Raw genomic sequence first — 16,770 nt, forward strand, 5'->3', positions numbered from 1 at the left:
ATGGAAATCTGGTTCTTAAATTAATTCAAGATTTTGGGAAAGTTCAGAATGTCTCTTCAGTAACAGCTTGTTTACCCACCCCTAAGTCAACAGAGGATCCTATACCCTGGGGAGTGTTTACCACAAATTTAACTTCCATGTAAAAGTACATGTGGGATAATAGCCATACCACTTGGGAATGGTATACTCGAAAAGGTAAAGTACACTTTAAAACTGACGATTAAAAATGGAACAGTAACTGATTGCAATATAACAAAGCCAGAAACACCTTGGACCATAGAAATAATTTACGGACCATCAGAAGATCAGTGTTACCAACTTGCCCTGAGGTTGTCAGACTCCTCAAATATGGATTATACCCCTGAGAGGTCATTGGGATTATTCCCAGTCAGCTCAGTGGTGTATCATTATGAAGACTAATGAAGGGACACCTGAGGATCCGTTACAAGTAAGTTTGAAATACTCTGATTTAAATTACTCTTGAACTGTGGAGAAATTGAAATTTAAACATTGGAATTGCACAAATATTTACAATTGCAGCAGTATAAATCCTGAGATACAGAGGATAATGCCAGTTGCTCAGACTTTACGAATGGGATGTATATGTTGAAATTATACTACTTGCCTAAATGACACACGGTCATATCTGTCAAATACTGAAACCTGGGAGGACTTTAACTGTAACACTCAAACAATTTTGACCTTGGAACATACAGTCTGGATTAGTAGTGATGGGAAACGGACATTTCATCTTCCCTTGAATGGGAAAATAATGTATTGGATGCTAGGGACATTAATCTTATGTCCCTTATGGAGGAAATCACCTCTGGACTCCAAATTGTGGGAAAAAATAAGAAGCAGTCCAGATCCTTGGCAACACCCAAGTGCTGACACCACTATAGGATGGGTACTAGAATCTATATTCACTCCACAAATATCCTCATTAAGAAATAGATTAACGATTCACAATTTTACATTACAGATGGAAACTCTGGCTAACGCCACCCAAACAGGGCTCTCAGAATTAAACACTCAGTTACAAGCCACATCTAAAATGGCTTTGCAAAATAGGTTGGCATTAGATCTGCTTTTATTACCTCTACATGATGTTTGTGGATAACTTTGATCTCAAAAATGATAGTAGCTGTATACACATCCCCGATGCCGCTGGGGATTTAGAGACTTAAATAGATAAATTTCGCCAAGTTGCTAAAGTTAGGCATGAATTGCATGCTGGACTAGAAGGATTAAACAAACTGTTACATGGACTGGGATTTTACTTAACTAGCTGGTTGGAAGGGTTACTCCAAAGTATCATGGTAATTGTTTTGATTTTAAGAATTCTCTGTACTCTTTTAAACTGTATGAAAAAACTACTGATCTGAGCCACATCTGATCGGTATGTAATGGTGCTGAGAAATCATTGTGAGATCTCTGAGTCTTTTTGAAAGAAAAGCCTCATAGTCTTGGAGGGGGGAATTGTTGCAACCGAAACCAGAAAGGAACGCAAGGTTGGAATTCCCAGGAATCAGTTCCTGATAAATTGCCTTGCTAACGACTATACCCTTGAACAGAAACTAAAAGACTGATGAAAAGGGAACATCCTGCCCCAGAAGGTGCCAAAAGCTGGATGATTGCCCAAGAAGCACGAAATCAGCAAAAATCTGTGGTAACTGGGGGAAAGGTAAAGGCAACAGGGGGGGATGGCAACCACCGACTCAATTCAAGACTAAAAAGTCTTGCTGCCTCACATCTGTAAGGAGCACGCGCGCTAATTTACTCAGCAACTGAGGCTAATTTAAATATAACTAATCAATAGCAGATGGAAAGGTAATTACCGACCAGTGAGTGTAAATTTAGATCAGTTTTTACTAATCATGTAACAAGATGAATAGGCTGTAGTTCCTTTGTGTGGCGTGCTAGCTTTGCAAATCTGTGCCTTGCACCCTGTTCTGCGCGGAATTGTACAATAAAGTGAATACCTCTACTCCGTGTGTGCTTGGCGAGTGCACACCGGGTACCGAAACCGATTTGGGACAACAGTACTACGTGGGGGAAGCTGGGGGGAAAGCAAGGCTCATGGTGGTCCCACTGTGGGTTGCATGAGGTGGGCGGGAGGACGGGGCTGAAAAACTCGCCAGGGACGAGACGATGTGCAGGGTCGGCAGGGACTGGGGGGGCCCGGGCACGGAGGGGGAAGAAAATGGAGGTGGGGCGGACAACCGGTGGCTAAACTGGCACGGAGGGGGGAACGGGGAATGAGTTGACGGCCCAGAGGAACCTGCTCCGAGGGCCGGGCAAGAGGTCGGCAGGACGGGAGGCTTTTTCAGCATCGGGTGCACGAGGCGCCCACATCCAGCGGGGCTGTGCAGGGCCACGCCACGCTGTGGGTGGGGGGTTATATATTATATTCTGTATCCTATACTCTTTGTACTGAGCAACAGTATAATCTTGCACCTTGTCAGCTTTATGAGCAGGGGAGGAGGAAGGGAAAAGCAGCCTTCATTTCGATTTACAATCCTGCCCGGGGACACTTTTTTTTTTTTGCCTTTTTTCCGCCTTGGGCTTTTTGCCCCTTCCTCGCTTGCCCTGGCCTTGGTCGTCCTCCTTGGGGAAGGCTCCTGGCGCGCGCCGTGGCCACTGGCCGCAGGCTGGCGATGGCCGTAGGGCCACCTGGCAGCTCCTTTTAGTGGCGGTGTGCAGCGTTTGCGCCTCTGTGCTCCCTCCGGAGGGAGGGAAAGAGGGAAAAAAGGGAAAGAAGGAGGGAGGGAAGGACTGAGGGAGGGATGTCCGGGCTGCGCCGAGCGGTTTCCCGGGCAGGGAGTGGGGCGTGGCTTTGCGGGGGGGGTGGGCGTGGCTTGCGGAGGGGTGCGGGGCGGGGCTTGCTGTTATGGGGCGGGGCTCGCGGGGGCGGGGCTCGGCGGCGCAGTCAGCTGACGCCGCGGCACTGAGGGACGGCGGGTTGAGGAGCGTTCGGTCTGTCGCTGCTGTTTGCTGTCTGTCCGTCCGTCCGTCATGCTGCGGCTCCTGCTCCCGCTGGCCGGCTTAGCGGCGCTCCTCCGGGCGGCGGTGAGTCCCCTGGCCTCCCTCTCCGCTGTTGAGGGCGGCCTCGAGCTCTGAGGGGCTCCCGGCGGGAGAGGACAGTTACCTGTGCTCCGCTGTTAACTCCTCAGTGTGGTTTGGGGGTGATGGTGCTTAGGCCGCTGGTGCTGGGCTGGGAGGGGGTGGCTTCTTTTCCCTCTCCCGAGCAGGCCGGCCCGCTCCCGGGCGCGCCGGGCCTTCGGGGCGGAGAAGCCGTGTGAGGCCTCAGGGAGGGGGTGGAGTGGGGTGGTGTGTGGGTGGGAGTCGAGCGGCGGTTACCTGACCCCGCCGCTCCATTAGCAGCCGCCACGGGAAAAACTCGCTCTTCCTGTGGCGTGGGAGAGGAGTTCTTCCCGTTCTGCCCAGGTTCAGCATCGGCTCTTGCCGCTGCTTTGCCTTGCCGCTTACGCCTTGAGCTCTAAACAGGGTGTCGGGTATTGTCTTGCCGGGTGTCATAGCTGAATGATGCGCGGGTGGTTTAAGCTGCGTGAAAAAATAGCGGAGGGTCCTGGGAGGCCTTTGTCCCCGGGATGCCTGGGTGGCCGTGGGTATGGTCTCTGACGGGTGGGGGGTTGTGGCTGAGACAAAATGCTGAAGGTTGTGGGTAAGAGGAGTTGAGAACCAATGCTCACCAAAGAGGGACGCTTGGTAGATTTAGTACGTTAGTTTAAAATAGGTAAAATACTTTAAAAATACAGTGAATTTCAGGAATCTGCTGATATGGGAACTTGTGGAAGTGGACAGTATTTCACAGATTCCAAAAAAGGATTAGCCTGATGAAAATGCATCAGGTTTCATAAACAACAGCCAGAAATGACTAGGCAGCGTGAGGGACCAGGGTCATGTTGTTTCTTTAAACATCATTTCTTACTGCTGTTGTCCAGACAGAATATGACCTGGTGTCTAAAGGAACTGTGGACTCAAACTAGTAGGGCATTTCTTATGCTCTTTTCTTCCTAGCTTTATTTTCTGTAGAGTCATGTGTGTAAAATAGCACTGTTTTTTAGGAAGAATTTTGTAACAGCTGAGAGGGCTTGAGGAACTGAGCCTGGCAGGCACAATTTCTTTTTCAACCCCCAGTTCCCTGACCAAACAATGAGGGAAGGGGTCTTTTTAACACTTGGTCTAGCCCTCAAAATATAGTGGGGTGCTACCATCACATCCTTTAAATTAGCTTAGGAAAGTATATACTGCAGATAAACAACGTGGTAAACTTGTGTTTCTAGACTTCTGGGCTCAAGATCACTGCAGAGCCCTACAAGGCTGCTTTTGTGCCCCAGTTCTGAGATATTTTTGGCTGTAATGATTGCTTACTTTTTCTCTAGTTGTGTGCACTGGAAGACAGGAAGTATTTTGAAAGTAAGCGTATGCCACTGCATGGCTTTAAATAAGGTGGTTTGTTATCTCAAACTTGGTCTCTATTGTATGTTGTGAAAGACCATCCAAACTTTTTTCATCTATGGTTAAAATAAAACAGTAGGTTTATTTTAAATAGAAATGTGCAAACTGGGCGTTAGTAGAAACACTGTGAACTCTGAGCAAAACACAGAGCAAAACAAGGATTTCTGGTACGATTCAAATATAACTGATGCTTGCTTGTTTATTTTCAACCCGGGAGAGGAGATGCATTAGACTTAGTGCTTCCTTTACTTTTAAAGGAGTGAAGTGTGTGATGTTTTAACCCCTTTTTAATTTAGTTGCATCCTGTTAGACCAGCATGTGCTGAAATAGATGTTGAGTCTTGGGAACTGTACATGTAGTGGAAGTGAGCAGCAAAACACAATGTGAGTTTCACTGGTCCTGCTGATCTTGAGGGCTTTAGGGAAGTCTTACTCACCGCTGGAGGCAAGGATATCTGCTGATACATCATCTGCAGTTTCTGGGACCACAGTTGCATCTGGTAGCTATTGCAGAGGGGATTCCACTGCTGCTGTAGCCTGTGTTAGTAGAACTTCTTGCATTTGGTAAGAATGATGTATGGTGATACCTACTTTTGAGATGGAGCCAACTGCTGAGTAGGAAGAACAGAAGACACACGTGCTAACTTAACAGCAGAAGCAGCTTAGTCCCAGAACATGTATGGGGTTTACAAATACTGTAATGATTGTTTGCAAGTAGCATAATAATTGTTTCCAGGACTCTTTGCATCACTGTTGTGATCTGTTGCCATCTACTATAAGGAAGTCTTAATGAGGAAAGTGTGTATAAAAAAAAAAAGGGGGGGGGGAGGAATCATTGAGGGAGGCAGGCTTCCTCTCTGTCTTTATGATAGTGATTCTGCATGACCCACACTCTGGGTCATGCAGAGTAACAGTCGTCTATGTACAGAGTAACAGTCGTCTATTGCAGTCTGGGAAAAAGGGAATGTATGTAATATTTTGAAACGGCTCATACTGGTTCCTGGTTGCAGGCTTTGTTGACCCAAGGCATCCCTTCATAACCACATTATTGCCTACTGGAGACTTCTGTAGAACAGAAGGGAGCAGTCAGGAAGCAAAGATGATCTTCAAGCAACTGCCCCTTGAAGCAAAGGCTGCAGTGGCTGCAGGAATGGTTTTCTTCTCCATGATGCTATCGCGGAGTTATCTGGCAGAAAAACTCGATCTCAGGACACGGCGCTGGCTTCTAAGGCTGCAGATGGCCCTATTTGCTAATGCACTCATGTTGATAGGATCTCTTCATGTTTGGAGAAGCACAGTCACCACGTTCTCCAGGTCTTCGGCTGCCAGCTCCTTCTGTTTCATGCCGTGGAAAATAGCTGTGTTCATGTTTCTAGCTTTGGCTCATTCAAGTTTCTTTACATTGCTATTTCTTGTTGCGGAAGAGCCCTATTTCTTTTCTTTAGCTGCTTACACTTGCCTGGGGGCCTATATCATTCTTATCTTCTTCCTCTTCACTCTAGGCTCTGTCGAGCAGGCTTACAAATTCTTGGCTGGGAGAGGCGCTAAGGCAGGCACTGGCAGCAAGAACAGAACAGCGATGAAACCTGTTTTGGCAGTCATGTTGACTGTTGTGCTGACTGTTGTCGGTCTGTTAAATGCTTCCCAGCCTCCTACTGTGAATTCAGTGGAGGTTCCAGTTCACAAGCTGCCTTCAGCAATGAATAATCTGAAAGTGGTGTTGCTTTCAGATATCCATCTGGGGCCTACGGTTGGGAAGACTAAGCTTGCTATGATTGTGAGAATGGTTAAGGCTTTAAAACCAGATATCACTGTGATTGTTGGAGACCTGACTGACTCTGAGGCAGAGATCATACGACCTGCTGTTGAGCCTCTTGGAGAACTTAACTCCCCTTTGGGAACTTACTTTGTCACGGGAAACCATGAGTACTACACGTCAGATGTTAGCAACTGGTTTGAGCTGTTAAAGTCATTTAACATTCGGCCACTCCATAATGAGAATGTGAAGATTGTTTCACCAAAGAGCACTGATGACTGGTTCTGCCTGGCTGGCGTTGATGATATTGAAGCAGATGTATTACGCTACTCAGGACATGGTATGGATTTAAAAAAAGCTCTCAGAGATTGTAGTAGTGAGCATGCAATAGTGCTGTTAGCTCATCAGCCAATTGCTGCAAAGTGGGCCCTTCAGGAAAGACCAGACATAAATTTAATTCTTTCTGGCCATACTCATGGAGGGCAGATGTTCCCACTAAATGCTGGAGCTTATTTTCTGAATCCATTCTTTGTTGGCTTGTACAAAGTTGGGCAGAACACCTTTGTCTATGTCAGCCCAGGGACGATGTACTTTGGAATACCCATGAGGTTGGGCAGCAGAGCTGAAATAACAGAGATAATTTTACGTTCTCCTTGAGGAGTTTTCCATTTGACAGACTTCTGCTTTCTTTTTTGGTCAGTACATTCATTGGCTCTTCTGCTCCGAAAGCAAATCCTTTTTCAGGGAAGCCAGAGAAGATGTGTTGGGGTGGACTTCAGCAGGTTCTGTAAAGCTTGAGCAGAAAACACTAACTATATCCTGGGCCTATGACACAAATTGGGGGCATGTTAAAATGTTGAAGAAATTAATACTTTGAGTTCGTTATTATTGAGGTTCTGCATTTAAAGGTAACACTGATGTCATGGAGATAATGTGTGTCCTGTGCATGTTTAGTAATATCTGTGTCTTGCGGCTACTTCATGTTCCACTGTTTATCCATCAGGCAGCTCCTTGTCAAATCTCAGACAGGGGAAGTTCTGATCTCTTGCAATGAAGTTGCTCATGCATGTTTTCCAGATGGGACTACAGTGTCCACTGAGTATGTAAACTCTAGAAACTTATGCTAGAAATGTTATGGGAAGGGTATAATTGTAGGTTGGTGTTTGTTTGTTTTTTGTGGGTTTTTTTTTTTTTTTGTTTGGTTGTTTTTTTTATTGAGGCTGGATATCTTTATGCCGCTAGCTGTCTACAGCACGCACCAGAGCTTCCAGTCTGTGCTGCTTACTGGTACAGTAAGTTGCCAGGTATCAGTTCCTGAAATTCAATTTTTTCCAGTTAAAAAGGTGGGAAGACTGATATCAAAGGGTGAAAGTAGCAGTCTTTCTGCAGGCATTTTCCCTAGAATAACTGGGCATCTAGTAATTACTTACTGAAAATAGCTCTAATAAAAGCAAATGAGAAATATTACAAGTTTTCTAATCTCTGATGCTATCAGAGCATACAGTACCTCTTGATGTAAAGCACAAAATCCAAAGCTGAAATAGTCTCTATTCATTCTTTATTTTTTTGTGTATGCTTAATTTCTCTTCTGTGATTTTTTTTTTTTGAAAACAATGCAAATAAGTTAATGCTTGGACTTTGTTTAAGGTTTTAACATTTCAAGTAAATAGTGTCCTTTTTAAGAAGACTAAACTCTGCAGCAGGTGATTTTCCTTATTAGCATCTGCGTATCAATGTCCTGGTTGTCTAATAGGCACATAGCAGAATAACTGCTACAGGATAATGAGGAATGAAGAACTTATCTCCATCTTGCCTAGAAGAGCTTAACACAAATTAATACCATTCTGGGGAATTTGAGACATTAGAAAATACTAATAAGCATATTCTTGCTTCCATATCTTTTTGTTCATTTAAGAAAGCCAGGATGTAGATTAATGTCTGTATATTGTCCAGGCTGATAAAGCAGTTTACTTCTGTACGTCTTCCCCTTCAGTGTTGCTGCGTGAAATGCCACGAACAACACAAGCCTGGGAATCCTGCCTCTGACATCTGCAGCTGTAGCCACAGGGTTTCCCCGGCTCTGCCTTTCTGCCCGCCAGCGCCCGAGTCCCGCTCGGGCAGAGCCATGAAACACGGGGCAAGAGATCAGTGCTTGCAGGGGAGGCAGAGGATGGCAGGACCAGAGCTGTGGTGGTCAAGTCTTGCCCTGCCTTCTGGTGTGATCCTGAACCACACACGCTTCTGTTTTATTCTTCAGCTCCTGTTCTCGTTTCGCAGGTAGTGTGTGTAGGGGGATGTATTTGAGGAGTACCACAGGCTTTGAAAAGTTAAGTTTTTCTGTAAGTGAAGTTTTGAAGTTTCACTTCATCTACTCCCTTCAGCCATTCCTGGCAGAGTTTCTAACTGCTAAGCTGGTTTTGTATCCTGTTGCTTTGTATAATCATCTTGCATTTTTACTCACAGGAGTATTGAGAAATACTGTAAATGTCATGTGCACTGGAAGTTTGGTGGAAGAGTTGGAGAAGTCAGTCTTCTTTTAGTCTGAAAACTGAACACCTGACCAGCCAGGCTCTCTACTTGCCAGACTAGATAATTTCTGCTTCCCAGCACCTATAATTTTGTAAACTTTTTAATGCGTGGGCAGTAATATCTGCTTAAGTATCTTAAAGTTTCCAGGTGTGTTTAACACTGCCCACTGCCCACATGGGGTCCTTCTGAAGTTCTTTTCCATTGGTGGCAGTGTCAAATGGTCTTGTGTAGAGAGAATCTTAATAGCCTGCAACCCTCTGTTCGCTTATCACCATGCCTTCAGTTAAAAGCTGTGTTGGAGGTTTAGTAGTGCAGGGTATTCCCTCTAGGCTAGTGGTCCAGGAGGATAGCTTTTCATTTGTTATGCTGAGGGTTATTACTGCGTTAAGAAGACTTAGTTGTTAAGCAAGTTTCTTTATCAGGAAGCTTTTGTGGGACTGGTTTTAGATGGTGTTAGTTTCCCAGTAAGTTGCTAGGTTTTTTTTTTTTTTTTTTTATTATTATTTTTTTCTCCTCTACCGTTTTTACTTCTTTCTTCATTCTGGCCAGATGTGTGCAAAAACCTAGCTGAAGTGATCCTTCAGTCCCAGGGCTGCATAGATGCCTTCTTCATTACTTTGTATGTGCCCCTCTTGGAATATCTTTGTGTATCCTTTCAGGAGCAGGTACATATCCATTTAGGAGTGGTCATATTATTATTTCATAAATTTGAATTCTTCCAATGTAATTTAGTTCTTGTTATTTTTTTTTCTTTAAGTCTCTCCATCTGAATGCTTTTTGATTGATGATTACTTATCACTTAAAATGTTTTCTTTCTGTGCCAAAACACTTCAAAGCCTTTTCCTATTTTGCCTTTTTTTTTTTTTAAGTATGAATGGAAGGTATCTTAGATCTATTTTGGTTTTGATAGTAAGGGGAATTAACCTTTTCTAAAATCTAAAACAACAATCCCTAGTTGTCCTTCAAGGTTTTTTCTATACTTTTTCAAATTTAACTTGAATGTATAAGATGTAGACTTGTGTTCAGTATTTCAGATGAAAAAAAAAAACCTGCTGTGCTGCTTATTTTGTAACTTTCTAAATTTTTTTTGTAAATCTTATTTTTGGTGTGTATAGAATGTATTAGATCTGGAAAACTTTACTAAATGAGTATACATTTCTTCCTATACAAGGCCAGTTCACTGGGATGGTGGGGTGAGGGTGGGGAAGATTTAATCACGGTCAGAATAATACCAGAATAGAATAGGATCATCACTTTGTGAAAGTTATATTTATTACATTATGTAATCAATATAGAGTTGATTTGAAAATATGTAAATTGTGGTATAACAAATGCTTTTAATGTTGGGATTTAATAAAACTTTATTCACTTATCAAGAAAGATGCCTTTAATGACCTTTTATTTTCTACCGATATTTATTGTAGCAGTTCACGCTGAATAGTTTTAACACACTAATTCTATTTACCCATAAGAAGCTACTGATACTAAATCTGACTAGTTTTGGAAAATTTTACTCGCACTGATAAGTGAGGCATAGTGGAAAGTAGGAAAGGTAAGGCCACTACTGAATTTCCCTAATGCCTGCTAGGGGTAAGAAGTTCAGGCTGCAGAGATGAGGAAGTGATGCAGAGAAAAAGATCACTGCAAGGTCAGAAAAAGGATACGAAGAGGATTTTTTGGAAGGTAGCAGAAGAAAATGAGTGGTTTGTGGTTTCTCAGTTTTCTTAAGCTTTGGGGTAGGGAAAGGGGTGGTTCTGTATTTGAATGATCTATGTAAGAGATGCTAGAAATCTTCACAGCTGGGGGGGTTCATTAAGGATTTGTATCCACACTTGTTTGGTTTTTCAAATAAGAAAAAAAGCCCTGTTCTGTAAATTTGGAGAATGAGAGCTTCTAGCCACTGTCAAATAGTTTTGTGTGCTGAAGCTATGATTTTCTTTCCTGTGTTGACACATGCACATAATAAAATGCTTAAAGAGCATTAAGGTTGCAAAAATAAGTTCTTACTTGATTTAAGAAAGGACAAATTCCTTAGTATCTTCCCTTGTCTATAGGAGTATGTTATGAGCATGTAAGATGCAACATTATACCACTGCCTCTAAGGATCTGAATTTTCAACTGGGCGTTAATATGATGATGTATAAATGAACTGGCATCCTAAACAGTGTGCAGTTAGTTTGTCTTGAATCTTCTTACCAAACTAGCAGACCCACTACCCCATTTTCTAGGGAGATGCAGGGAATTCATTCCTGCTGTATATTCACAACCATGAGTATATAATATTGACAGAACCAGACAAATTCCTGATGAGAACTGTTTTGTTTTCATTGCAAGCCATGGTCTGCAAGCCATGGGTAGGCTCGTGCATCGTGTCATTGATTATGAAGGGAAAGTCCGTTTACAGTGGACAATGAATGAGGTGAATCACCGAGTACTCTGGAAGCTTCCTCCCTCTCCTTGCCCCCATAATAATATGGCACTAGGAAGTGTATGTATAAGGAAGGTGATTTGTAGTTATGGTCACAGCTTTAAAAACATGGCTTCTAAATGGAAGCCATTCAATGGTAATCACTTTCATAATTAATACTTTATTTTCATTGTTTTATTTTAAGCAAGTGGTGTTTCTCTGCCAGAGGTGTCTGTCCCCTGAGGGTGGAGCTATGTAAGCAGTTGATTCAGTGTTACTCTCAACAATTATCTGCTATAAATGGAACAAATGTCTTTTCCATAGGCCTCTTAATGTGGTTAGTCTAAATGAGGGGGCTAAAATCCTCTTCCAGAGGGAAACAACAGTAATTTATTTTGACTCTCCTTTATTTTCAGGTATAACGGTCTTTTAATGTGCTTTTTTTCCCTAATGATGCTTTTTTTTTTTTTTTTATAGTATTGCAGAATTGTATTGCACCTGGGTTCTGAGTTTCATTTGGTCAGGATCATTTTGAATCACTTCTCTCTGCATTAATGCTCTGACTTGTCATGGTGTCCTAAAGTAAAAGGCATCTGAAGAATGTGAAACATCTGCTTGGTGTTCATGTATGGTTTCCTTTGGGGCTACACACAGTACCATTCCACCCTCATGCAGCTTGCCCAGGAGGTTACAAATTAAACATCAGCAAGAAGTCACATATATTTGAATTGAAAGGAAAGTAAGCAGATGGTACCTACTTCTGCACCCTCTACAGTGGTAATTTACTTGAGGTTTAACAGCCTGGAGTTACTACAACAACATAATTTCCCAGGGAGAATCTCAACCTTTGAATTATTTTTGTTCCAGAGCAGTTTGCTTGTATTTCTCAGCTTTGTAAGGTCCTGATTTTGTAGAGACCTGGCACGTCCATACTTTGTTGAGTCAAGATTTATTTCAACTTTTGTGGAACTCTTTGTTAAGTAGTGTTAAGAATGGGTCTGTGTTTGTGGGATCAGGGCTTAAAAAGCTTCCCCTATATAATACTTGTCAGTCCTTTACAGCTCTTGTTTCCCTGCCAGCTCAGGGCTGTATCTTCTCACATTTGTTGTTACATGCCTACCACACAGACAATTTCACATGTTCACTGTTGGCAGAATGTTTTGGATTGCTATTTGCATTTAAGGCATTTCTCACAACTTTAGGTTTTCTGTGAAGAAATGCCTTTATCACAGTTGCAGCATGCTGTAGTCTACCTTCTCCTTGGAGTCTGTAGTCTTCAAATGTTTGTAGTGTTATGTCACTCAGTTGTTCCATTTAATGACAGTCTAGGGATAAGCATGTTTACTCAGCAGTTTCATCCTCCAGTTTTCAAGAGAGTGTGTTTTTCCTGTGTAATGCATCCAGTAGTTTGTACTCTTGCTCTTTTGACCTGTGACACATTGCACTGGCTCCTTTTTGCTGTCTTGTTTCGCTAAGAGTATGCTCTTGGTTAGCAGTTGTGTGCAGCTGTTGGCCAGGAGTCTCAGCACTTGCAGCATTATGCTTGTACATGCTTGCTGTATTTCACTTTTCCCATTCCTTTCTCTTTACTCTTCCTGTAGTTGTACACGCTTTTGTAACAAAGTTGTTCACCAGTTAACAGAAAGCAGTGGTTTCATGGGAAGGTTCTTCAAAACTGTGTGGTCTGTTGGTTTGGGCAGATTTCCTCTGATGGTAGAAGGCTCTCGTAGTGGGGCCATCCTAGGGTTATATGGCAGTCTACATCTCTCTTGCTTTTCATTGCTTTTGTTTCATGTAATCAATTTCCTAATTGTGAAGCCCCATTTTCAATATGGGACAGGCCATGGCCCACCTTTTCAAGAACAAGGCCAGTATTCTGGAGTGTTTCATCTGGACTTGTATAATGTCCAGTGAATCATGAGGTTTGTTTGGTTGACTTCAGACTTCTTTTCTGATAAGTATGTAGAACTGATTTCGTTTGTTGACTTGTGATTTTACTTCATAAATCCATACTGATCTTTCATCGAAGGAATTTTTTTAAAGTGCTCAGTAATGACTGATAAAACACAAGTGCAAAGTCACAGAACCTGAAGACAAACAACTATTCAGTGGTGTGTGGAGAACAAAAGTAGTACTGGTGACAGGGATGCCAAAAATACATGAGAGATACAAGATGTGAGATGTTAAGGTTTGTTTTTTTTAAAAAAAAAAAAGCTAAAGGTTCTTAAGGACATAGGGCCAGACACTTAACAAAATTGTCTTCTGTTTTTTCTTGTTTTTAACAAGCAAAAGTACTCCTCCTGTTGGTCATAGTAGTTTAAATCTTAATAAGATCATGGGCTCACTTGAGGAGTAATTCCATGCTCTTGAAGTTAAGGTATTTTTCTTATGGCTAGGAAGTGCAGATTTTTATTCTTAATTCACCTGCTTCTTTAAGTTAATTAATTCCTCATAATTTGCACTGGTATAAGCCACAGCAAAATGTATCACAGTGGAATGATGGTACTATTTATTAATTAAAAGTGGAGAATGCATGTGCCACACTTTGGTGTAGCAGTGAATCCTGTCCTTGCTGAGTGGTTGGCAGATGTAGTCCTTTGGTGTGTGAGGCTCAGGTGGGCTATACGTAGCTAGTGCAGAACCATTCACCACCAGTTATTTTAACACCATTTTGTCTTCTATTGTGGACGACTCACAGATGTTGTATAGACTGTTCTCCATGACTTTCAAGGCAGAAAAAAAATTATATTGTGGGTTGTTTTGGGTTTCTTTTTTTTTTTTTTTTTTTTTAACACAGAGTATACCTCAGAGGAGTTTTGGGATTGATTATGACTGCAACTGCTTTGTCAAGGATGGGAGACCTTTCCGTTACATCTCTGGTAGTATTCACTACTCACGGGTGCCCCGGTATTACTGGAAAGACCGTCTGTTGAAGATGAAGATGGCAGGACTTGATGCCATTCAAACGTAAGTAGCTGTCGACTTTCAAAGTGATTTGTAGTCCTGGGAGATGTATGAGAAGTAGTGAAGCAGAATGCTACCCTTGGGACTTGGTTTATTAATTTCTAAGTAATAGGTGAGAAAGCTCCAGAGAAGTGAAGGGTGGTACAGCTTTGACTGGGACGATTGGGCAGGTTATAGCTAACCGTCCGCTTCCCTGCTGATAGGCAACACCTCCTGCTTTATAACCCAGGGTGCAAATGTAACCTGAAATAAATTGCAAAACAGTTGTTTTGTGCTCTACCTCTGCCAAGGGCATTGTAATCTCTGGTCAAAAGGCAGATGAGGTGAGAGGGGACAAAAACCTCTTAACAGAGCCTAGGTTGTTTCGCGCCGAAGCCTGGAAAATATTGGCAAAGGCTGCAGTAATATTTAAAGTTGTTTCACCAGGAGTGTTTAAAGTTAGAAAAGTGGTTGGGAGCTAGGTGTACTTTTTTTTTTTTTAAGGACAGTTTAAACAGCTTTCAGTTGCACATACCAAACCTTTAGTCCATCTTTCTTATATTTCCTTTACCTGGGTGTGTACTTCTTACAACAGGTGGGGTACTGATTGGCAAAAATAAGAGTAAGCTGACTTTTTAAAGCTTTCTTGACAGGGGAAAGGGGAGTGGTAGAAAAGTGTAAGGCACAGCGTTTTTCAAGCAATGGTTGTAATTCCCAAATATGTTTGGTTTTCTTTCCCTAAATCATTACAAGGCTTAGAGCTTCTCTTTGGAACAGCCTGTTTGTGTGCTGTGGACTGCCAGACAGGGTTGGTTCTGGCAGTGCAGAGCTCCTAGGCTGGAGCACTTTGCTAGGCAGGAGCATTGCACCATCTCTCCTTCCCCTCCCTTGAAATCTGCATTTTGTTTGACCTGCAAGTTGCAGGGTTGCCTTGTACACTTGGGGGTGTGAATAGTAAGCGTTAGGATATAAAGAACAGATGGCAGGGAAAGAAAAGTTGCTTTTCTTTCAAATTTAGGGTTCTCTATTTTTTTTTTTTTTGTATGTCTTAAAACTCTTCCCTATGTTGTGATGATATGACTTTTTGTTTGGCAGGGGGTGTTTTGGGGTGTTTTTTGTTGTTTTCTAATAAAGCAAGCAAGTTCGGTCTTCCCTCACATTACATAAGAACAATGGTATTAACACACTTGCTCAGGAGAGAGTTACTGGAATTGACCATCTAATTATTTTTTGCTGCAATAAAAATAATCTCAAATGAACATGAAAATTATACCTTTTGGTATCTGGCTTGAAGATTTGCCTGAATCCTGACAGTGGCTCTGTGACTCCTATGATCCGTAGTGTCTCATACTTCCTTTATGTGTCTGATGTATTTTCCTCCTTCTCCCAACACCCATATATCTTCAGTGCCCTCTGTTCATTCCCAGCTTTTTCAACCAGTCCTTTTCTTTTTTTCTTTGAAATTCCCTGTTCGTGTATCTGTTACATCACTGGTCTTTTGAGAGAGGAATCTTTTCTTTCCTGTTCCCCCATCACAATTGTTTAGTGGCAAAATTGCTGCAGGGCTTTTTTTTTTTTTTTTTTTCCTATTTCTTCCTTTGTAATCTCCTGATAACAAGGGAGGGTTTTTTCCTTCCGTATTTTTCCCTCCCTCCCACCCCCCACTTGTGGAGATCTCTTGCTCTGTGCTTTACTGTTTTGCATCAGTATCCTGCTGTGTAGGAAGGAGTGGAGATTGTCTTGTGTTGCTGGTGTCAACTGGTCTCTGTTGGTCTTGGGAGAGCAGAGTTGTTTCTGTTTCAGCACAGAAGGTACAGTACAGCTGGCAAGTGTTGCCACAGTGGTTATGTGACCTACGGCCTTAGGTCTTGTTGCTGAGTCACCGATGTCAGATAACAGGGTTTTTACAACCTCCTTTTCTTTTTTATAGAGCAGACTAGGATTCTTTAACTTTCTCCCACATTGTTGCTTACCTTTTGGATTTTTTTTTCTATTATGGTGAAAGATAGCTCCTAAATGTGTATCTTATAAGCAGAAAGTAGCGCTGTGTCTTGCATTTTCTACAAGAATCAAATCTCTGCGTCTTTCCATTTGACACCAATCTCTCTCTTTCTCTCTCAAAACTTAAAAAAAAAAAGGCAACCACTCACCAAACCCCTTTTGTTTTTCCTTGAAATTTGCAGATAATCAAGCCTTACTGCTCTTGATTATTGGAGATGAAGCAATACATTTTCATGTTACCCCAAACAACTCTGCTGTGATTTTTGTGTGGTTTTGCTAAATACCAAAATTGTTCTAGATGATTACTTAGTTGAGTTTTAGTTTTCTCTTCTGCCTATTCTTTCCCTGATCAGTGAAACTATTAGCAAGGGACTGAGATACCAGATGTGTAAAGTCGTTCTGGAATGAGCAGTAGCACTGCCAGACCTTCTGGCAGAATGTACTAGTTGGACTCCCAAGTTTGGGGCCACCTCTGAAGACTCTGATTTTGCTGCTTGCGTTTTTTTCCCATGGAACAGGAATGGATCTTGCTAGAATTTGAAATATGAGAACCTTTCTTGTTACTATCAAAGTGCTCCTCGTGAGACTTACCACTTCAAGAGAAACAGGATCCTTTTATTACAGGGTTGTCCTCATAAGTACCTTGTGGTCAA

General features: G+C 42.3%; 2 protein-coding genes across 2 annotated transcripts in view; both read left to right on the plus strand.

The window, feature by feature from the left end:
* The first annotated feature begins 2,951 nt into the window (after nucleotides 1-2,951).
* Nucleotides 2,952-7,837, plus strand: TMPPE (transmembrane protein with metallophosphoesterase domain). Its single transcript, XM_032991220.2, has 2 exons — nucleotides 2,952-3,069; nucleotides 5,492-7,837. Exon 2 carries the CDS (start codon nucleotides 5,581-5,583, stop codon nucleotides 6,892-6,894), a length of 1,314 nt encoding a protein of 437 aa, XP_032847111.1. The 5' UTR covers nucleotides 2,952-3,069; nucleotides 5,492-5,580; the 3' UTR covers nucleotides 6,895-7,837.
* GLB1 (galactosidase beta 1) overlaps nucleotides 2,958-16,770 on the plus strand; it is a 50,121-nt gene continuing 36,308 nt past the window's right edge. The window contains exons 1-2 of the mRNA XM_032991219.2: nucleotides 2,958-3,069; nucleotides 13,971-14,140. Of these exons, the coding sequence (XP_032847110.2) occupies nucleotides 3,016-3,069; nucleotides 13,971-14,140 (224 nt within the window). The 5' untranslated portion in view covers nucleotides 2,958-3,015. The remainder of the gene's footprint in view (nucleotides 3,070-13,970; nucleotides 14,141-16,770) is intronic.

Source organism: Tyto alba, unplaced genomic scaffold (assembly GCF_018691265.1).
Source record: "Tyto alba isolate M040663 unplaced genomic scaffold, T.alba_DEE_v4.0 Super-Scaffold_46, whole genome shotgun sequence".
Taxonomy (NCBI): domain Eukaryota; kingdom Metazoa; phylum Chordata; class Aves; order Strigiformes; family Tytonidae; genus Tyto; species Tyto alba.

Excerpts from the sequence above, each read along its gene's own strand:
- TMPPE (XM_032991220.2), top strand. The coding sequence starts at position 5,581 with ATGATCTTCAAGCAACTGCCCCTTGAAGCAAAGGCTGCAGTGGCTGCA.